This window comes from Aphelocoma coerulescens, chromosome 2 (assembly GCF_041296385.1).
Source record: "Aphelocoma coerulescens isolate FSJ_1873_10779 chromosome 2, UR_Acoe_1.0, whole genome shotgun sequence".
Classification (NCBI taxonomy): Eukaryota; Metazoa; Chordata; class Aves; order Passeriformes; family Corvidae; genus Aphelocoma; species Aphelocoma coerulescens.
In genome coordinates this window covers 66800474-66823344 of record NC_091015.1, presented here as the reverse complement: position 1 = coordinate 66823344, position 22871 = coordinate 66800474, and the positions used below count along the sequence as shown (strand labels likewise).

At 38.7% G+C, this 22871-nt stretch overlaps 1 protein-coding gene across 1 annotated transcript in view; it reads right to left on the bottom strand.

Annotated features, from left to right (window-relative positions):
• The window catches only part of LOC138105163 (solute carrier family 12 member 7-like), a 54195-nt gene that overhangs the window by 6455 nt on the left and 24869 nt on the right, over nt 1–22871 (bottom strand). Inside the window, exons 4-6 of the mRNA XM_069004844.1 lie at nt 4386–4553; nt 2902–3000; nt 2191–2248 (exon numbers count right to left, since the gene is read on the bottom strand). Coding sequence (XP_068860945.1) covers nt 2191–2248; nt 2902–3000; nt 4386–4553 — 325 coding nt within the window. The remainder of the gene's footprint in view (nt 1–2190; nt 2249–2901; nt 3001–4385; nt 4554–22871) is intronic.

The following is a 22871-nucleotide window of genomic DNA, read 5'->3' as shown; positions in this document are numbered from 1 at the left end:
ACGAAAATGTAAATCACACTCCTCAAAATTATAGGACAAAACCCATAGTGTGCTTCTATATCAAGATTTATATAACTACACATTTATTCTTTGTTCAAATTCTAATGCCTGTTTTTTTAACTAAACACAGGATAGGAATAACTTGAAGAGATGTAAGAAACAGAAAAATGTACAACCTACTTTTTTCCCATTGCAGACATAACAATCATAATGAAAAAAGCCTCAAAACCCAGTTTTTAAACCAGACTAAAAATCCATACACTTTACTATTCTGATGGATTTCAGCCACATAAAAACTGGCAGCAATGTAAATGAAAGTTCATGGATTCAAGGCTCTTGCTGCTATGCAACCTGCTCTAATGATAGATAACAGCTTGGAAAATTCCCTTCCCCTCTGCCCTGTAAATTTAAAAAATGTGAGTTTATAGATATTAGCTCTGCATTAATTTCTTATTTCAGAATTCATTTACTATTTCCTAGGCAGTTTGATTTGACTTTTATATTTACTTTGAAGAAACAATTACCAGGTATTTTCACTGATGCGGCAATATAATTTTAAAGTGAAAATCACAGAATCAAAGAACGAGTAAGGTTGGAAGGGACCACAGTGGGTCACCTGATCCAACCTCTCTGCTCAAGCAGAGTTATGCCAGAGCACATTGCATGGGATTGCATCCAGATAGTTCTGTAATATCTCCAATGAGGGAGACTCCACAAGCTCTCTGGACAATCTGTTTCAGTGCTCAGTCACCCGCACAGTAAAGAAGTTCATCCTTGTATTCACGTGGAACTTCCTGTGCATCAGTTTCTGCCCATTGCTTCTTGTCCTGTTGGCTGGCATCACTGACAAGAGCCCAGGTCCATCTTCTTGGCACCCCTCCTTTACTTACTTAAATACATTGATGAGGTCCCCTCTCAGTTGTGTCTTCGTAAGGCTGAACAGGCCCAGTTCCCTCAGCCTTTCCTCGTAAGAGAGATGCTCCAATTCCTTTATCATCTTCATAGCCCTCCACTGGACCTCCAGGGACTCCATGTCTCTCATGTACTGAGGAGCCCAGAAATGGACACAGCAATCCAAATACTGCCTCACCAGGGCTGAGTAGAGGGGCAGGATCACCTCCCTCGACCTGCTGGCAATGCTCTTCCTCCTAGTGCAACCCAGGATTACACTGGTCTTCTTGGCCACAAGGGCATACTACTGGTCCAGTATAGAACCCTGGGGGACACAGGCCTCCAACTAGACTCTGCCACTGACCATGACCCTCTGGGATTTGCCAGTCAGCCACTTCTCAATCCACCTTACTCTCCACACTTCTTGAGTTTACCTATGAGGATGCTGTGAGAAACAATGTCAAAAGCCTTTCATGGAAGAAACCTGCTGCTTCTTGTATTAGTTTGATTAGAAACCAGCTTTTAACTTCCGGTTTTCCTTCTAGACTAATGAAATAAGTAGTCTCAGCATCAACTTCACCACCTTTTAAACAATACCCCACTGCCACAACCAAAAGCAAACCTGGGCCTCAGTAGAAAAGAGAACCAGACACCAGCAAGAAAACAAATGTGAAACCTGACAAAAATTTCATCTTAACCAACTTCTCCTAATGGAGAAATTGATAAAAATCTGGAGATTTTCTTCATGCTCATATCCATCACATTTATTCCCTTCATCCTTCATATTATGCCTTAAATTTGTCAGGCAATTACATGCTTGAAAATCAAGATGACTCCTGATGTACAACTGAGATTTTAAAACAAAAAATAGTCATATGTCTAGAGGAAATCATGATGGTGCACTGCAGTCTTATAAAGTCCCCTTGTCACATAACTCCCAAATTTTTTAATTGGTCTTCAAAAGCCTATTACTTCTCCCAAAGTAATATCCCCTTATCCCCATGCATCAGTTCTGCAAATACTAATTATGAGTTTCTTTGTCAAGGACATTTTATTAGGCTGGTTCAACTTCAAACATTTATCTTAGGTTCTGCTTCTGCTTCTTGAAGGCATACAGTCTGGTAACCTGACCAGTTTTTGCAGCCATCTCAGTTTAACAGACAAGCTTTCCCTCCAGTTTTAACCTAAGCAAAATAAATATATACCATATGCATATTTCACAGAAGAGCCATTAATAAGTCCTATTAATGTAACTTATGATTATACTCCCTGTAATATTAGAAGTTGAATACGACTTACTTATCTCTTAATATCACACCTTCTATACAGGCACCAAACAACACTATACAGGAGAGATCTGTTACTGAGACTGAAGGAAGATTACTCTCTAAAAAAATCACATAGAAAAAACCCCACCACTTTTCACCTAGGTATGAAATGAAAACATCCACAACAATGAAAGTATGTGTGTGCATTTCCTGGTTGCTTTTTGTTTGTTTTTTTTCGTTCTTCCATGCTACAATTTTTTAGTTTATGTTCTTCATGACTGTATTCGACTCATAGCGATTTGTGAAGTATTGGAAGTAGCCAGTTCATATATCATGCAACAGAACAGGTATTTTCTCATACAAATAAGCAAGTACTTGTGTACATTAGGTTTTTGAAGGACCGACAATTTCAATTGCTGGTTGTTTGGTTTAAGATCTGGTTATACTGAGTATAACAACCACCTGCCAACTGAAACATAATGCTAAAAACTGTTGGATCGCTTGACTAAAACCATCAATTATATATTGGAATTTGAAGCACTAGTAGAATATAGAATACATATATTTGTTAATAAATTTTGACATATTTTAATAATATTTATAAATAATACTGATATTTTAGACAAATATAAAATATTTCTTTTCAGTTTAGATTTCATTCATTTTATACTCAGGGAACTCTAACGACTTTCCGGTAAAAATTCTGTTGCACCTACAAAATGTAGACTAGAAAAAAGGATACAAATAAAAGATGTAGTTGAAATAGCCAAAATCGTTCCAGTAGGAATAGATTTCTGAGCATCCTTTAGATCTCCAGATCTGTTTGAACCTGCCATAATACCTTAAAAAGAGACAAAATTTATGTCATAAAAACAATTAGCAATAACTCCCTGTTACTAACTAATAGAATATGAACATCTAATTTTAAGCCAAATTTAACTCAGGGATTACCAATGGAGCAGGCTACAAAAGTATAATATAATCCTTCACAAATAGTCAATTTATAGCTTCATTTTATTCAGAAATCTGTGTTACTACCCACTTGAATAAGCAAATCCTATAAAGGTTAGTAAAAAGACAGATTAAAAAAAAATATTTTTCAAGCATAACCTCAGAATAATTCTTGAAATGAAGGAGTAGCAAAATACTGGGGATGGATGTTATAAATTAATAGGGATTTAGCAATTTTAGCCAGTGTGACCTAAGGCACTGACTTTCTACTAAACAGACCATCAAAATAGCATATGCAAGCAAATCAATAAACTAACAAAAAAAAGCTTAGAAGCAAAAAAGAAAAGAGCAGGCAAGAAAAAGAATGGTTAGAAAAATCACATGTACACATGTATGTGAATCTAAAAAGAGAACAGAAGTACTTTGTAGAACATACTGTCATAGGAGGGAAAGAAACCCATACAATAACTATTTCTGCCATCTCTCCTAGAACTGACCTGACCACTGGAAGCAAAAACATAGAAGCTAATGTCAAGATGCTCCAGTGCAAAAACACTGTCAAACTCCATGGAATGAAACATTAACCATGGGTTCAGATATGATGAAATGTTGGTAAGCATCTGAAGTAAAGAAATGGGAGCAGTGGGGTTCAAACAATGAATACAAAGGGACACTTCCACTTGATAATACTAGCAAACAGTGCTGCAGCTTCTTATTGGAGTTCTGTTCTGTTACTTGATATTACTTCAGCTGGGACTTGAGAAGAAAAACATGTCTGGCTGTTTCAGTCAAGCGTGAGCTGAGGAAAATGAAATACAACTAGTTTAAGCTTGACAAAAAAGTCTACACAGTTAGTGTAGCAAAAAAATATTGGACATTTAAACAAAGCCCAGGCAGTTAACCAGGCAGCTTGAATACCTGCAGAATCATTTGAATATTAAACTGTTCTCATGCCTTTGAAGATTAAAGTATTATAAAGGTATGCATCTTATTTTGAATAAGCATTTAGTAACCCATAAGGATTTTGCCTTCTTTTCAGACATAGAAATGGCCCTTAAACAGATTTCCTGTTTAAGTCCTATAACCTCCAAAAGTCATCAGCCATGACCCATGTCTCCCTAGCACCAGAAGGTTTTAGGTATATAAACTTGGACACAGAAACTAGCAACAGAATGAGTCACCAATAAGATTGGTGAAAATGAAAAATTTTCACATGAAATTTTTTTTTCCAGGTATAAGTACACATTCTCAGGCAAGAAAAATAATTGTATCTACCTGTCACAGATGGGAAATAAATCCCTACAAGCATTGTGAAGTAGGTCATGATGTCTGTAAAAACATAAGGAAGTCCACCCATTTTTGACTCTTCTGATCCAGCAACTGATGGCTGATCTTTTTTCTCAACTATTGATCCTTTTTCTGAATAGGCACTCCAGAGATTATCTACAAGGTCGAGGAAAAAACAAAAATCAGTGTCATCTCTCTGTTTCAGGATATCGACTAGTGAGAATGCAATAATCCTAGGAATCAGATGCCTTTTTCTTACACAAAAATCATTACATTTCCCAGTATGATTAATACCAATAGTAACTGGTGGGCATTCCAGTCCATGCCAGTAAAAATGCAGTAGTGTGAGATGCGTCCTGCAAAATTTTCTCCTCCTTTAAAGGAAAATATAGAATTAAATTCTAATATATTTGTAGAACATACATTTCCATTGCGCAGGCACACAGATGTACTATTGTGAAAAAATAAGGAAACTTACTTCCAGGTTCCAGGAATCTCAGTATATACTAATACTTCTTGTTCTTGTGTTTTGAGGAGCAATATGAAAAAGAAATCCTACTTAACAGTAACTTGAGTTCTTTGAGACCTGCTGTACAGAATAATCCTGGATAACAGTTCAGGATTCAGCTGTTCATGGCTAAAGATTTCCACATGTTGACAAAAGCAGGGTAACCAGACTTCAGAAGATCACTGATAAGCAAAAAAACCCCCAGCAGAATATGGCTCAAATTCCCCAGCAAACTAAGCATATTTGTTTGAAGACTGATAGGTCAAAAAGCCAGAAACTTTTGAGAGCTTACATTTATGGAAACACTGGTTCTGTACCTTGATAAGATTGTGAGAACAGCCCACACTGATTCTTATTTGAAAATGAGATAAGTTGTCCTATCATATGTGAGGAAACAAAGTGGATACTCTCCTGCCCTGTCAAGAAGGCAAAGGATTTTACAGGAAATAAACAATTCCCATGGACTGCCAGCATGATCAAATAGCCAATTTTCAGACATCCTGAATAACTTTAGGGAATTCAAGTACAATATTTTAAGTTTTTATAATAGCAAGAAGTAACCTTGAGTAAAATAGAAGATGGACTTTGAACCATTAGTGGCCAAAGATAGGGTACTCATACCCAGATTTTTAACAAAAATCTTACAATCGGTAAGCATATACGGAAGTGTGCATGAGAAGCAGAAGAGAAAGCAGATCAAAGATTAAAAGTAAGTATCATTTGGTAAAGAATGCTATGTGTATTCAATCAAATGAAGAAGAGTAACAGACTGATCTAGAGATAAAACTGAAGCCTAAGAAGAGTTAATGAAACAAGAGAATTTTAAATTTCAGGAATTTGAGAAGTGACGTAAAATAAGACTAGATCTCCAAATTAGCATCTACCTACCCCCTGTGAAACATAAGAAGAAAGTCCAAAATTAGTTTGTAACTGCCAATCAAGAGCACTTAATCTCTTAATGAGCACTCAACAGCTTGTGTCCTTTATTCAGCATGACATATGGAGTGACAGTGACTTGAGCACTGCGATGCATACAACTTAATTGTGGAACTGTGCATGCCAGCACAAGTGGATAAAATTGGCTTAGATATTTTGTTAAATAGAAATCACTTTCCTATTTCACAGCATGTCACACAGAGCTTTCCTATGCTCATTTTCCCAAAAGTGATAATTCAAGTGGACTTGAAAGTTGGGGTGAGAAAAAAGAATAACTTTCCAGAAAAGTCCAGACATTTGTCCCTTCTAGGACCATTCCTTGATTGCGAAGGCTCCTCTAGCAACATTGAGGATACATACACAAGAACTGGTACAATGTATCAGACCAACATGCTACCATGAAGCAGAACAACGTTGATTAAACCTAGTTGCAGAATTGTATCATTTTTGTTAGAGTTACAGGAGTATTTAGTCAGTCACTCGCAGAATGATTTGTTATTGTTAGGACAACATTCACAGAAGGTATATAAGAGATGAATACTTATTGTATATGAGTGCCCAATAAATGGTGTGGACTTATCACACTTCCTAAGACATGCAGTCACGGCATCTGAATACTCCCAGCCACAGCTCAAGAAACTTTAATTTGCAAAGCCTGCAGCTCCAAAGTCTTCACACAATGTAGAACATATATCAACTGGAAGAAAACTCTCCTTGAGAAATCTGTGCCACTTGAGCTCAAGCGAACACTAGGTATCAGAATGTGTGCTCACACTCAGCAAGTAGAACACCTAGTTTTAGCATTTGGTGTAATTAGGTTAGTGAAATTGTTACAAAGTAGTTCTTGTTCAGAGAAATGTTAATCAGCGAACGGGAGCAGAGCACGCACTTCCAAAAGCAGGGAAAGCAGTACTCAGCCCAAAATCTCCAAGAACACTGAAAGACCTGAGGTTGAGGCGAAATAATATTGATACCCAAGGACAAACAGAAAGCCATTTCTTTCATTTAAAAGTGTTTCAGGGAGACGTAGAAATTAAAGACTCATGAGTAGCACCTGCACAGGAACAGTCAACAGCAACAATAGCAGTTGATAGAGGCAATAAACATAGGAATTATCTTTGGGTTCTGACAAAACATAGTAGTTATTCACAGTTTTTCTTGAGTTTTGAAAAACTGGGGAAGCCTCAACTCAGTTTTTGTAAAAGAAAACTGTCAGAACTATTCCAATTCTTTGAGGGAAACATAAATTAAGGCAATCCACTTAGATCAGTCCATCTGTATTTCCCATGTTTTTAAAATATTGCTCACCCAAGGAATCTATAGCAGACATTGGATAAGAGGAAATGTCCTCACATGGATAAAAAAAAAACAGTTCAAAGACAGAAAGTAACAGGTAAAAGTAATGAATAAAATATCCATTCCTCCAAGATGTCTCTTGAGTTCATTTAGTCCATGACTGTGGGTTCTATCTGTCCTAGGTGTCTTCCAGGGCAGGAGGGCTGGTTGCAAGCTGCATCAGGAGCTCACGACTGGTGTATCTATAGTAGTCCATACTTATTGTCCGTGGTTAAGTCCACTTCTCAATCACAGGCCCATCAGTATCTTGCATCTCTTTCCTGATGACCTAAGATACCATGGGCCCACTGAGCCAGAAATAATTCAGCCTATGTTGCCAGTCCACATCCACCTGAGAGACTTCATTCTTGGCTGCCCAATGCACTTGTCTGTTGTTGCGATGTTGTTTGATAGCATGACTTTGGGGTGTGTATGCATCTACACAGCATGCTTTTACAGCCACCTTCTCTACCCAGGCAGCGATGTCTTAGCACAATTCAGCAGACCCGGTGGCTTTGCCTCTGTGCTGCCAGTAGGTCATTTTCTATAGTTCTAGCCACTGCTACAGAGCATTTACTTAAAGCCAGCTGGATGGCATTCAGCTCCACAACCTGATTTGATCCACCTTGTCCCTCAATAGCTTCTGTGACTCAGCACATAGGACTCCATGGAGCAGCTTTCCATTTTCCATGTATTCCTACAATATGACAGGGACTATCAGTAAAGAGAACATAACACCTTTCATTTTCCAGTAGCTGATTATATGGTGGGGCCTCCTCAGCAGGTGTCATCTTTTCCTCCTCTGATGTTAGTATGAAATTTTCAACTTTGGACTAGTTTGTGATGACTTCCAAGATCCCTGTGTAATTGGGGTTTCCTCTTCAAGCTTGCTGTGTGATCAGCGTGACCCACTTACTCCATGTAACGTCAGTGGCATGATGTATGGAAAGGATTCTCCCTTTGAATATCTAGTCCAGCACTGGCATTCAGGATGCCAGGAGGAGCTGTACTTTAGTGCCAATCACTTCTGAAGAAGCTTGAATCCCTTTATAATATCCAGTTATAATGCCAGTAGCCCTTTTTCAGATGATCTTCATGTTGTTGGAGTCAGATATCTGCCTGAAGCACTGTTTGTTCTCCTTTCATTGACATCAGTGCCAATGAGTTGGCATACAATGATGGCATACACTGTACAAATTTCTGCCATGTGGATTGTGTACAATGAGCCTCATCTGGATCTACAGGGGACTGTTTGTTATTTGAATCCCTATGGATTACCTTCAGCACAGCTAATTCTCTCAGGTACTGGATACCTTTCTCCATGGTGGTCCACCTGCTTGGGCGCAGTGCTAGGTCATCCTTGTGAAAATACCTTTCCTTCATGCTTGACAGCAGTTGCCTCCAGAGGCTGCGTTTCTGTCTTCTTCCCAATCCCCTTGCCAGTGCTGGCATCCCAAGTCTGGGATCCCAGTTGCTTGGCTTCACTACCATGTAGTTGCACATCAGCAGCAATATCCCAGCATCAGAGCAGCTAAGTCACTAGGGGCTCACCCAACTGGTGGCTGAAATTTTTTTTGCAGCTCTCACAGCTCACCTGGAGATAGGGATTGGGTGATTATCTCTGGTCCTGCCTGTTCCTCCTCTTGTGAGGGCCTGCCTTCCTCTTCATACCTCACTAAGTGAACTGATTTTGTCTTGGATTTCTTTTTCTATATAGGGGCAACTGCTACTGGCACAGGTTGTTCCTCTGGTTCAGCTGCAGTTTGAGTGGCTACAGTGCCTGTCAGTCTGCTTTCCTCCTCTTCCCCCTGAGACTGCTTTCTAGTATCAAGGAATGCACAGTAAATAGTAGCCAGGGCCCAGCACGCTGCAAAACTTCACACCTCCCTGGAATTGCTGCAGCATTTTTCCTTCAAGTATTCTGTCACTTTACCAGGGTCCTGTAGTTGTTCAGGAGTGACGTTCCAAACCATTGGAGCACAATAATCCTTCAAAAGCTGGCCCATTTTCTCCCACCTTCCATGTCACTCATGACCCTTGGGGCAGATCTCTGAATAACGTCCCTAGAAAACTCCTTCACTCTAAACATGGTGTAGACTGAGGACACATGGCAGGCTTACGACCAAAAATATTATTTCCTTAACATCTAAACAGAATTCAGATTCTCAAAATGTAACAGGCTGAAGGGCGTGGAAAAGGCCAGGAAAAGGGGGTGAAAAGCTGGGGAAAATCATCCTCCCCTGATCTCCCCACAGAGGGTGTATGATTAATAAACATGCAAAGGTAGTGCTCAAGGTTAAGAGTCGGAGAGCAACATTCAAGATACATCCCAAATGACCCTTGACGTTATCATGTCATAAATTGACATCCCAGGGTACATCAGCAAAGAAATCCTGATCCCTCTTGCTACTCTGAAAAATATCATGAGGAGTGCACACAGGAATATATACAGGCTTAGGTAAGACTCCCACATAAACTGACCATGCAACACTGTGACCAGTGGCTCTATACCTAAAATAAAAAATGCCTGGATCAAATTTGTTTCCAACCCGCTCTGGGCAGTCTGTTGTTATCTCAACCCATTGTGCCTTACCTCAGATACCAAATAAAGACTTCTGTGGTTTAGGAATAGTACTCCCCAGTTAAGTGTTCCCACTAACACACTCCAAACCATGCTGCCACTCGCTCACTTTTCCTCTTCCCCTGTGGCTGGTTGGAGAGGAGAATTGGAGGCACAAAAGGTAAAGATAAGAGGTTAAGAACAAGATACTGGATACAGCAACAATGTTAATAACAAAAAGCATACGAAAGAGAGAATGATGCACATGCAAAAATGCTCACCATGGAGCTCCACCTGATTGCAGCCATGCCACCACAACTGTTACAGTGGGGATACTGTAACACGCCTATATCAAACCAGGAGTCCTGTGGAAAAGAAATATATATAGACGGATTCTTGATAGATGTTTCAGAGAGATGTTTATTTCCCCAGCCGCATGGCCGGGCTCTGCCGAGGAACTGTTACAGTCACGGGACCAAGGGTCCTTGCCCGCGCAGGAAACACAAACCAACCAATGGGGAACGAGGCTGACCAGGGGCAGGGAACCCCCGTGTCTCCCCTTAGGGCTACATGGCGGGGGGAGGAGACCCCGACACACAACCACTCCCTTTGCCTTGGAACTGGTGCCACCCAACCACTCCCTCCACCTTGGAATCAGCACCATGTTTATTTGACCAGAAGGAACCCCTTCTCTTGGGAAAATACTCCCCCTTGCTTCCAGCAATGGCATGAAGTGGTGTAGAATAACCGCTGGAACCAAGACACCCAGGTCTTTTGCCAAGACACCTAGGATATTCCTCTTTTGCCTCAGCAAAATCTGGGAGGGTTGAAACTTTTGAATTATAAACAAAAGCAAAATCTGTAAATGAAAACTAGGAGTTCTTGATTAAATGTCTTGTTTTCCCTTACAGATACTGTACGAGAAACAACTGCAGCTCAACAAGCACTTTTGGTGGCTAAAAACATTGACTTATTTCCAACAAATCAAGAACGTTTTACTGAAGGAAATACAGATGTGTGGTGGATTGTTCATGATGGTGGTATGCTGATGTTGCTGCCTTTTCTCCTTCGACAGCACAAGGCAAGGACAACAGAAAATGGCTGGGATTTAGTTTTCTAGCACTGAATGGTTCTAAGCATATCTAATTCAATACTCCTTCACGTTGTTCAAATTATGCATGGTAGTAGCAATCACCGTGTTACAAACTGTTATAATGTATCTTTTTGGTAGGTTTGGAGAAAATGTAAAATGCGTATCTTCACCGTCGCTCAAATGGATGATAATAGTATTCAAATGAAGAAGGATCTTCAGATGTTCTTATACCATCTTAGACTGAATGCTCAAGTGGAAGTTGTTGAAATGGTTTGTTACTAAATATTTTTAAGGTGATACTGGGACTAAACTTGGGAAAACAGATTTAGCTTTTTTCAAATAAAGAGACATTAGCCCAAATACAGAAATTGAAAGATTCCAGACCCACAGAGAACAAGAAGATAAGCATCGTTGTCTTACCGTGTTACAATGCTAGTGTACATGGTGGTGAGTTTAATGGGTTTGTCAAGCAGAGTTTGAGATGTTTGATGTGTTAATTCTTACTTTATTTATGAGGACTAGTCCATAGAGCTGGTTCATTCAGGAAGGAAAAAGCTTGACTTTTTAGCAAGCAGTGAAATGGAAGGCTGAATGTGCTTAATCTAATAAGCTATGACAGATGGTATGGGACAGGATGAACTTGTCCATGTCTCTAACTGCTGGAAGAATACCTCTCTGGAATAAGGAATTCCTAGTCTCAAATGAGAGTTGTTTTTGGCATCACCAGCCTCAGCCAGCACTGAACAGCAAGACAGTATAGCTACAGTTTCACAAGTCAAGGTAGTGACAAAATGAATTTTGTAACTTTTTTCCTTTTCTAAATGTGGGTCATAAACTGTTTAAGAGGAAAGGACTAAAGCTATACTCTGTCTAGGTCCACTTTTTTTGGAAACTAAGGATGTAATTTCCAGCACTAAAAGGTGACTAGCATAATGCCCAAAGTAAGGCGCATGGAAAAAAAAAACCAACCAAAACTTCTGCTCATTCTGAAGTGGGATGAAGATGAGTAAACTGGTTCAAAACTTCTACCACCACTAGTTTCTAGAATCACCAGAACTTATTAAAAAGATTTATCATGCTAATCAATCATAAAACAATTTTAGGAATTGTTTTAATTACTTAGGAAAAATTTACATGTGAAAGATTTACTATTCTTTGCTTAGACTACTAAATATGAAAGTCTAAAAAGCTGTGGCATGTACAGTTGAATGAACACAGAGTGCCATAAAAAGGCTCAGCCTTGGTTGGATTTTGAGCAGAAGACAGTATAGAAAGTTGTGCTGGTTTCAGCTGGGGTAGAGTTAATTTTTTTCATGGTGGCTGGTATGGGGCTGTGTTTTGGATTTGTTCTTGATTAAATGTCAGGGTTGGTAATATAGAGATGTTTTTGTTATTGTTGAGCAGGGATTACACAGAGCCAAGATCTTTTCTTCTTTTTGTACTGCCACACTGACAAGGAAGTTAGGGGAGGTTGGGAGGAGACACTGTTGGGACAGATGATCCAAACTGACTAAAGGGATATTCCAGACCATATGACATCATGCTCAATATATAAGGTGGGGAGAAGAGGGAGGAAGGGGGGAATGTTTGCAGTGATGCAGTTTGTCTTCCCAAGTAACCATTATGCATGATGGGGACCTGCCCATGGGAAGCATTGAATTAATTCCTTGTTTTGCTTTGCTTGTGTGCACAGTTTTTGCTTTTCCTATTAAACTGTCTTTATCTCAACTAATGAGTTCTCTAGCTTTTATCCCTCTGATTCTCTCCCAAATCCACTTGTGAGGGAGTGAGTGAGAGTCTGCATGAGCCTTGGTTGCTGGCTAGTGTTAAACCACTACAGAAATACAATTTATTCTTTTCTGCTGTGGGTAATATTTAATTCTGGGAATCTTCCAGAGGATAAGAGATACCTTACAAGTCAGTGACAACACAGGTGACTGCTGTAGATTTTTGTGTTGCATTTTAGTTTTGAGCCAATGTGAGAATATATTTCAGAATTTTTTCCTAATGGCTTCTGTTTATGGACATTTCTCACTGATGCAAGGATAATGTGTTATTTGTGCCTCTGGACAGTTTTTAAGCAAACAAGTGTACACACATGCTTAGGTGGAGGCAATGCAGGCCCAGTTTAAATAACTGCTTTCAACTCTCACTTCGGCAGCCTAGTTGGAACAGAATAGTGGAAAGTCTGTTCCAAGTACCTAAAATTTAGATAAAACAACAATAGTATTGTTACAGTAGGATAGGTCACTGTATGAAATTGCTGTTCGAAGATTAAGTTTTAAGAATGAGGACAGAAGTGATTGATAAATTATATGCTTAGGATTACTCTATTGCCATGAAAACATCCAGGACCACTGAATGAATACAGGTATGAGATACACTGTCTAAATGTTGTTCTTCCAAGTAGTACTTTTCTTCTGGTGTTTCTAATGCCAATTTATTTTGCAGTTTGAAAATGATATTTCTGCGTTCACGTATGAGAAGACACTTATGATGGAACAGCGATCTCAGATGCTAAAACAGATGCAGCTATCAAAGAATGAGAGGGAAAGGGAGGTAGGAACTTTGACTTGACAAGATGTTCTGTGAAAAATCTGAAAGTACTATCTTTGGGCTGTGGCTTCTTATCAGTTTCTAACTAGTTAAGAACTTTCGTAACTGCATTCTGTGTTTCTCTACAACCAGTTTTACTTGTGTGCCAGTTTGGACAAATTTGGAAATATATCCTCTGAGAGAAGGCAGGTTACAACCACCCCTCCCCCCACCAGGCTCAGGAAAAAACTAATTTTCCTCGAAGAAAGTGAAAGAGATAAAAACTATTTATTTAACAAACACACCAGAGAGGATAATAATGCTAAATAGTAAAACCTCTTACTGTGGAGAAAAAAACCTGGGAAAATTTCAGAGTCCTTCCATAGGTAGACTCTCTCTTCCTCCTCAAAGCTGGGACAGGGTGGGGCCCCCTCCTCTAGGGCCTCCACTTCTGTGGAAAAGGTCCCGATGTGTTCTGATGTTGAAACAGTCCAAAAAAGAAGGGGAAAAAAAACCAAAGTCCCAGGAAAGCAAAGTTCAACTCTCTGTCTCTCTTTCTGGAGAAAAAGTAGCTGAAAACTGGCTGAAAACTGGCTCTGAAAGCAAGCAGAGTGCTTCCCTCCACTCTCCCTCTGCTGCCGCAGCTGAACACAGAGAACTGTCTCTATCTCTGCGTCCTTGAAACAAACTGTAAACTGCTTTGAAGAGTTTGCTCATTTTTTTTTTCTCTTCCCCCTCTCAGGCTCAGTTTAAAGGCATAGAAAGGCACGAAATTATTTTCTGGGCATAGGGCAGAGATATGGGATACAACATCATAAAGTCACCCCAAGACAACTTTCAAGGTTAAAGTTACGTGGGAAAAGAAATAATTTTTTATTTAAACAGATTTGAAGAGTTTTCCGGTTCTTGTTGAGTGCAAGTGTTAATTAGCAAAACATTTGAGCATCAGTGTGGAATATATTCACAGCCTTTCCAAACTTGGCATCAGTAGATAAGATTCATGATTATACAACTGGACTGATTAGCTTTGATTGTGATTTGGTTTTAGGATTATAGAATAATTTAGATTGAAAAAGACCTTTAACCTAACACTGCCACATCCACCACTAAACCATGTCCCTAAGTGCCATATCGACATGTTGTTTAAATACCTCCAGTACCTCAACTTCAGCCACCTCCCAGGACAGCCCATTCAAATGCTTGATAACCCTATCCGTGAAGAAATTTTTCCTAATGTTCTATCTAAACTTCCTCTGGTACTACTTAAGGCCATTTCCTCTTGTCCTGTTACTTATTACTGGGGAAAAGAGACCAATCCCCACCTCACTACAACTGTCTTCCAGGTAGTTGAATAGAATGAGAAAGACCTTCCTGAGCCTCCTTTTCTCCATGTTAGAGAAGCCTACCTCCCTCAGCCACTCCTCATATAACTTACAAATACACCATATTACACAATATAATACAAATCTGTTCAAATCGCACTGAATATTTTTTTTAGTTTCTGCATTATTTTGAATGTTTTATGAATCAACTGATTTCTTTCTGGAAGGAAACTTAGGCCAACAAACTATAATCCTGTAGTATCAATATGGAAATGCTGTTTTTGCTGCTCCCCTATCCTTACTATTTTGCATATTTAGTAACAAGCTTCGTTCAGCTGTAATTTTATGAATATTTGTAACTTATAAGTCCTTTCCTTTTGGCTTGTGCTTCTACCCCCTCATATATTCTGCTAACTCTTTCAGTATTATCAAGATTTTTTAGTGATGTAGAAGGTAGTGAATTCTCTGGCTTTGCCATCACAAAAATTATTTCCATCCCACGGCAAATAAGAGAACTCTACTGTGTTTAATTGCTCATTTGTAAAACAGCTAGATTGTTTTTCTTGTGGCTTTTCTTTTTTGATGTTAATCGTACAAGTCCAAGCAGTTTGGGGTTTTAATGGTTTTTTTCCTTTTATTTCTCCTCTTCTCTCTATTCATTTTTCCACCTCACAGGATTTTTTAAAGATTCCTAAAGATGCCTGCTATTATTACAATGATGTGATACTGTAAATCCTCTTTCTTATCCATGTCATGGTAGTTTTCTTTCAATTTGAGCCTGCCTAACATATTTTCAGTAACAAACCAAACTTTTCTGTACATCCTATTCAGTCTTACTGTTTCTTTATTGAACAGTAGTATCTTTCAAGTGGAGTTTGAGTGATTTATCTATTGGAGATTCTGAAGGATTTAACTTCCACATGAATAATGCTCTGTAGTCTATGGCACATCAACTGCGGAGGAGATGAAAGAATTTCTCCTCAGCTCTGAGCTGGTTGGAATCTGGACTATACTTCAGAGTTGTTTGCTTGGAAGTTTTTATTTCTTTCTATTCCCTCCATATAATTTTCTTTATTACTCACTTTTATCTGAACTTTACCATCACCGTTATAGCTTCAGTTTCTTCCTTCTTATCAAGCAGGGTAAAACCTGAGTGTATTAGTTTAAAAAAACAGTCTAGTTTTTTGTGGGCAGGAGAAAGCTGCTCAAAGCTTCTACTATGTCTGGCACAGAGCCAAGCGCTGAAGGCTCTGACAATGGGCAGGTGCTGTGACCAGCACTGGGAATGCCCGTGCAGCTGGGGTGGCATGGCCAAAAATGTGCAGCCAGAGCCCTCCTGGGGCCAGGGGAGGCTGCACGGCTGGGGCCCTCCCAAGGCCGAAGCCCTCCTGAGGGCAGGAGCAACGTGCCCAGGGCCACCCATGTGGTGCCGGCAGGGACCACGTGGCCAACGACAAAAACATGGCAAACAATTCCCCGACATGGAACACAGTCGAGATCAACCTTTTTGGCATAGCGAAGCTCAATAAGAACTTTTCAATTGATAAAACTTGAGAACAATACTACCTATGGACAAAAATTTTCTTCTGAGTCAGAGAAGAGGAAAAGTGAGGACATGTGAGGAGAACCAACATGGCAGCACCGAGGTCAGTGAAAGGAGGGAGGAGAAGGAAGTGCTTCGGGCATAGGAGCTGAGATTCTTCTGCAAGCTGTGGTGAGGACTATGATACAACAAATTATTTCCCTGTAATTCATGAAGTGCATGGGGGGGGATGCAGAGATCCACGCTCAGCCCATGAGGAAAAGTGCTCATGCTGGAGCACGTGGATGCTGAAAAGCTGTAATCTAGTGAGGAACTCGAAGAGAGAGAGAAGACCCTTTCTTCCAGAGATAGAGAGCCCTTGCTTCCAAACTAGAACAGCTTATCCTTAAAAGACTAAACCCCATGAACTAAAATGACCCACGATGTGCAGCATTGGGAAGACTGCACCGTTCGTGGGAGGGAGCCATGTTACAACAGGTCGGATGGGCTGCTATTCGTGAATGTTAAAACCATGCTGGAGAAGTTCACAGAGAACTATCCCCATGGGAAGGATCCCACGGCACAGCAGAAGAAGGAAACTCCTTTCCTTAAGCGTACTGAAGGAAGATTTTTAGGAAGTGACAAAGACTGACCAAAACCCCATGTTTTTGTCTCCTTGCACAGTCAGTGTGAAAGAGGGAGGGATTGGGAAGGAAAGGTGTTTTAAAGGTTTATTTTAGTTCTCATTACTTTTTACTTTTAATTCTGTTAACAATAAGTCTTCTTTATACTGTTTGAGTTTTGAACCTGTTTTGCCTTAGTTTTTCCCCTAATCCTTATCTCACTCATGAAGTTTTTGTTTTAATTTCCCCTCCTCTGCTCAGCTATAGCAGAGGAAAATAAGTGGATAGTTTTTTGTGAGTGCCTGGCTTCTAGTCAGTGTCAAAACCCCAACAATTTTGGTGGAGACATTCAAAATATCACTGAATTTATTTCAGGGTCTGAAGTAAAACCCTTGATAATTCCAAGAACCCCTAGTATTTACTGACTTGTCCAAGATTAAAAGTCATACCTATGTATTGTTTCTGATCAGGATATCTAAATCTACCTTGTTCTTTTGTATTTTCATAAGAAAATGTGGATAATTTTTGTCCTCTGGAGCTACAAGATGAGTAGATGTACTCAGTGTACATCAGATGTACTCAGGCCTATTCTTACTCTGATCATCTTTCCTTAAATGAGCTGAGCCATTCTTTTCATGTTTTTGCTGACCTCCAAAACATTTCATTTATTAGTATCTCTAGTTCAAATTAGCATTGCTTTTCTTTTTATTGTCTGTCTCCAGGCATTCAAATATAACCTGGTATTCCAGCTTTGAATGGTGAGTGTAATTTGGTTTCCTGTTACCACAAAGATTAGTACTTTAACCTCACTTTAACCTGAAGTGGATGCCTTCAAATGAAGCCAAGACCTTCTCAAAGAGGTGCATTTGGTTTTGTACAGTGTTCTTTTGCTGTTTCATAGGCCTGCTTTTGTCCCTGAGCAATCACCCTCACCCTTCCTTCTTCTGTCACTTTTTAAAAATAGAACTGATTTGATCTTGCCCTCTGGGTTTTCTTGTAGAACAGGGCATCGAGGACTCATCAGATTTTTGTTTACTTTCTTGGAAAACTTGGTCAAATTGCTTCTGTTTGGGTGTAAATATAACATGTGCCTGCAAAGCATAAGATAGGCAACTTAAGTTTAGCTGGCAAACATTTATTTATTTGACTTTGTCAATAGCGCTACTGTTGGGGTTCCTCCCCCCTGCCATGGGGTCCTGGGAGAGGGGACCCTGGGGTAGAGGCATGGCCTAGGCATGGGGTCTCCTGGTCACATGTACCCTAATCCTGTTCCCCGTTGGTTATTTTGTGTTCCCCTGCCCAGGGAGGACCCTGGTTGTCCTGTGATTGCTCAGCTCTTCGGCAGTCCCCCGGCCATGTGGCTGGAGAATAAAGATCTCTGAAACTTCTATCAAGAATCGCTCCCTATTTCTTTCCACGGGCCTCGCTGTCTAATGCATGTTGCAGGAGACCCCATTGCAACATGCTACAAAGGGAAAGGAAAATGTAGAGCCTCGCTCACTTTCTTGCTTCCCTTTTTGGTGGTTTTTGGCTTTTTTCTCTGGTTAACCCTCAGTAATGACTCTTGGGCCAGGCAGTGGTAATGGGACCTGTGAGAAGGTAATAATCCTTTCCCCACCAAATTGTGTTGGGTTGTGCTGTTAGGTAACATTGGCAGAAATTTGGGTGCATGCATGTGAGGAGCAAAATTATAGTTTGTGAATCATTAGATTTTTAAGGTTTTAGGTTTTTAGAGTTGGAAAGTAGCTTTCTCACATGCTTTAATTTTTTTCATGCTTTTGTTTGTAATTGAGTAAAAAAATTCACCTGAATATGTACGTATACAAAAGGACGTGACCCTCACAAAGAAGTGAATATTTGAGCTTCCCATAGAGACTGAAAGATTCAACTGGCTTCATGTTTTCACAAATGTTTTTAAAGGGACTTCATAACTAACTACTAAACATTTTAAAAAGAGCCTTATAAGCTGATACCACATCTCATCTACTGAAATGAAGAAGAATATGATATCTGCTTTTTTCTGTAGACTTTTTTTTTGTCATTGGTAACATTTTTGTCCCAGATTCAGAGCATCACAGATGAATCTCGAGGCTCAATTAGAAGAAACAGCTACTCCAGTCCATTGTCCGTTGTCCAAGATGCTCAGGCACTGCTGACTAATGATTACCAAGAGGAAGAGGTAGTTGGACATAGTGCTGACTAGACATATTTTCCATTGCAATATTTGAAGTGCCACTACTGCAAACTGAACTACACATGAACAATTTAATCATTCATTGTTATGGAGGAGTTTTTAGTCATTTTTTCTACATTCATTATCTTAACCTGTATTTCTTGTCTCTAGATGATGCTTCTGCGACATGAACTATATTCTCTTTCTCAAACTTACTTTCCGTAAAAGAAACACATTTCTGAGATTTCCTGTTTTCTTAAGAGCCAGAAGCAGGGTGTTACATTAATAAATATATTTCATGTTTTCACCAACCATTGACTTCCTTTATAGTTTCTCTGTTGAAATACTGAAGATTCGCAGAGACTGTATTGATATACTAGGTCTTTTAAGGAGATTTCTATGCTTATTTGCAAGCCATTATTAACCCATATATGTCATTACTGCTTTCTGCATGGTGACAGTGAAAGGAAATGGACTGATTTAATCAATGAGTTTAGTGTGCACTTGAAGCGTTGCTCATATCTAAAATGTGTAGCCTAGTTTGTAGAAGTGCTGTATACCATTGTATTTCCCTTTCATCATGGAGTGAGAGAGCAAAGTGTTGTGTTTCATGAATTGAATTTGGTATCAAAATAGCACTAACAAGAATGTGTTTTTGTTGTGTTTGCATTTTTATAGATGTGTATTATAGGTCCAGAATTTCTCTTGGTCTCACTGTCTTTCTAAACATGGCAAATTTTCTTCCATTGAAGTATAGTTGAACTGAACTCATCTTACAGTGTTCCTTTGAAATTTTAGTCCATCAGCTATTGTTCCATGGTATTTATAATATTGGCATGTATTTGTTAGCTTTTTTCATTCTCGTCATAGAATTAATTGTATTCATAGGAATTTCTGATTTGTGGCCTTGAATCATCGTTTAATCATCTGTGAACATAGGAAGACCATCAGACTAAGAGATATTTATATGAACCTCAGAAATTAACTCAAGAATTTGGGAATCCTGGAGGATAAGGACTAGGAAATAATTTAGGGAATATACAGAAGCTCAAAGGCATTTAAAACCACCTGCAATTACAATTTGTGAACCACTAGAGGAATTGCTTTTCTGAGACAAAAGTAGTATTCTCATCTGCTTGGGTTTTATTCGTGCTTTTTATTGACCTGCATGAAATTCTTAATCAACATATATGTGGAGGGACCATGATGATGTCTAACGTGAATAATTGGGGTTCCCAAACAGAACAGGACCTTCAACTCATGATTTAACAAGTCTCTGAATAGCTTTCAGAACTGTTAAACAAAAAGCAAACAAACAAACAAACAAACAATCACAGGAAAAAAATAAATACCTCCTCCGAAACAGAAAACTCCAAAGCACAAAAAGAATCCTGCCCCCAAATACCAATTCATTTATAATTTTCAGAGTCTTAAGTTACTGTATTTGTGTTGCATTTGATGGAAATAGAGAAGTCTATGGACAAAGTATTATGAGGGAAAGTAAGTAAATAATGTGCTAAATATTTAATCTTTCTTTTCTCCAAAGAAGCAAGGGGAATGGAAAATAGAAAACACAATATTCTTCCGACATGCGCTTTTGTGTTCTTGAAGTTGATTTGACTTTCTACTGTTAAAAGGGAAGAGAAGGCCCCTTCATGGCTAGATTGGTTGGATTTGTTATGTAATATTCATAATTTGTTATGTTATACTCTTGCAGGCATAAATAATCTAATTTAATAATTTAAATCTACAGCTAGCCTTCAATTCAGCCAGTCCCATACTGGCGTCATGAGAGTCATGTGGTAGTTCAGCTAAAGGCATGGGAAATGGACAATGTTTACAACAGTATCTGTGAAATAATGTAACTCGTGAACAATGAGAGTACTGGCTTTCAAGTTTTTCATTGGCAAAATGCCCTGATGTTAATAAAGTACTCTCTGGTGAAATTGAAATTCACTTGAGTTCATTACAAAAGTAATGTTCCAGGTAAGATGTAGTTTTGCAAATATGAACAATTAAGTACATTTTTACAAGCAATTTCACTTCATGCTAAAGTCACAATAGTCTCATATTTGTTCACAAAGTAAGGTGCATTTTTCTTTAACCTCTTTGGTTCTCCTGCTATGAAATTCCTTTTCAAAATTTTAATAATGTGTAATTTGAAAATGCTAGTTTTGACTGAATCTTGCGGTGATTATTTGTTTTGTGGCCAGGCCCAGCTGATCCATGATAGAAACACTGCCTCACACTCCGCTCCAGCAGTTGAAGCAAGTGTGGCTGCTGCTATGCCAGAGAAAGTGCAAATGACCTGGACTAAAGAAAAGTTTGTAGCGGAAAAGCATAAAAACAAGGATTCAAATGTGTCTGGCTTTAAAGATATTTTCAACATGAAGCCGTAAGTATGCATGTGGTATGTGGAGCTTTTTATTTCATTGTGTTTATTTTAATGGGGGGAGGGGTTCTAGTTGGTTGTTTTATCTGGGTTTTGTTTTTTAAGTGATTCTGCTTTATTTAAACTTGAATACAAAAATAATCTTTTCATGCACTTCACTTAAATGGCATCCTTATAAAAATAGTATGTACTATGGGTACATTATGGGTCGAATGACTGTAAAGAGAATGTTTTGAGTGAAGTTTAAATATAGCAGACTTCAAGCTGTAAACTCAACATCTGGATTGTACCAGAAAGCATATATGTTAAAAAGCTTAATGATAACTTCTTCTTTCTCCCTCTGTGTGAAAAATTAGTGTATTTTTGTTGTGTTTGGTACTAGAGGGAGTACCAAAGAAGCAGATAGTCTTTCAAGACACTTAGGTTGTGTTTTTGATTTTGGGTGCATGTTTTTTTGGGTGTGGGGGGTGTTTTATTGAACAAAGGAAGAGAGGGGGAGTTGGGGGTTTTTTTTGGTTGGTTGGCTTTTTAATGGACATTCAGTGCTCATCCTGTAAATTAAAGCAATATAAAACTTGTCTAAATATGTATGTCTTGCTATATTAAATATTTCCTGTTTTAAATATTCCCTAATGTCTTCTTCTTAGATAGATAAGAGCTACTCCTTGTGTCAAACCAATGTAGTAGACACAAAAACAATTACAGAAGGAAATCAGTTTGTTTGTTTCCTCATGTTGTGATTTTAGAAGAATAGCTTAAATTATTTTCTGCACATGACCAAACCAAAACTGTGGATGTCAAGGGAAATCTTAATATCTAAAGAAAACATATCTTAAATCTAGGACTTTTAGGCAATGCAGTTAGAAAGCATATTTAAAATCAGTACCTAAAATCCTAAGTTGGTTTGTGGATTTGCTTTGAGCTCTTTAGAAACAGTTTGCCTTCTGCAGATTCCAAAAATTATTGTGCTCATGCTCTAAAGCATTGTCCTGGGCTGCATTATACTCTAATCTTTAAGGGCTTTTAAAATTAGTATCTTTGAAATAGTTCTTATCACTACTTTAGAATTGTGCAAGACACTGATTTCAGATATTATTATTTTAAAACTACAATGTGTAGTTGGGTAGAAATTACAGTTCAAACTTGGTGTGCCTGTACAGTATATTAATATCGTTGACTTAATAATGTACCTGATGGCATAATTTTTTCTTTCTATGCATTTGCTTCCCTTTCACATAGAGAATGGGGAAATCTGTAAGTCTAAATTTCACTTCACTTAAACAACATAGGCTGGGTTCTCTGGTTCTTGTGATCTTTTACATTTTATGCATGTTTTTAAATCATAATTTGCAATGCATTTATTCTTTTGTTCCTTTTTAATATAATGTGATATAGCACGTGCTGAAAAAATATTCATCATTGTGACTTGTTAATGTTCTCTTAAGTATTATCAAATTTCTATTCAAGCTAAGTCA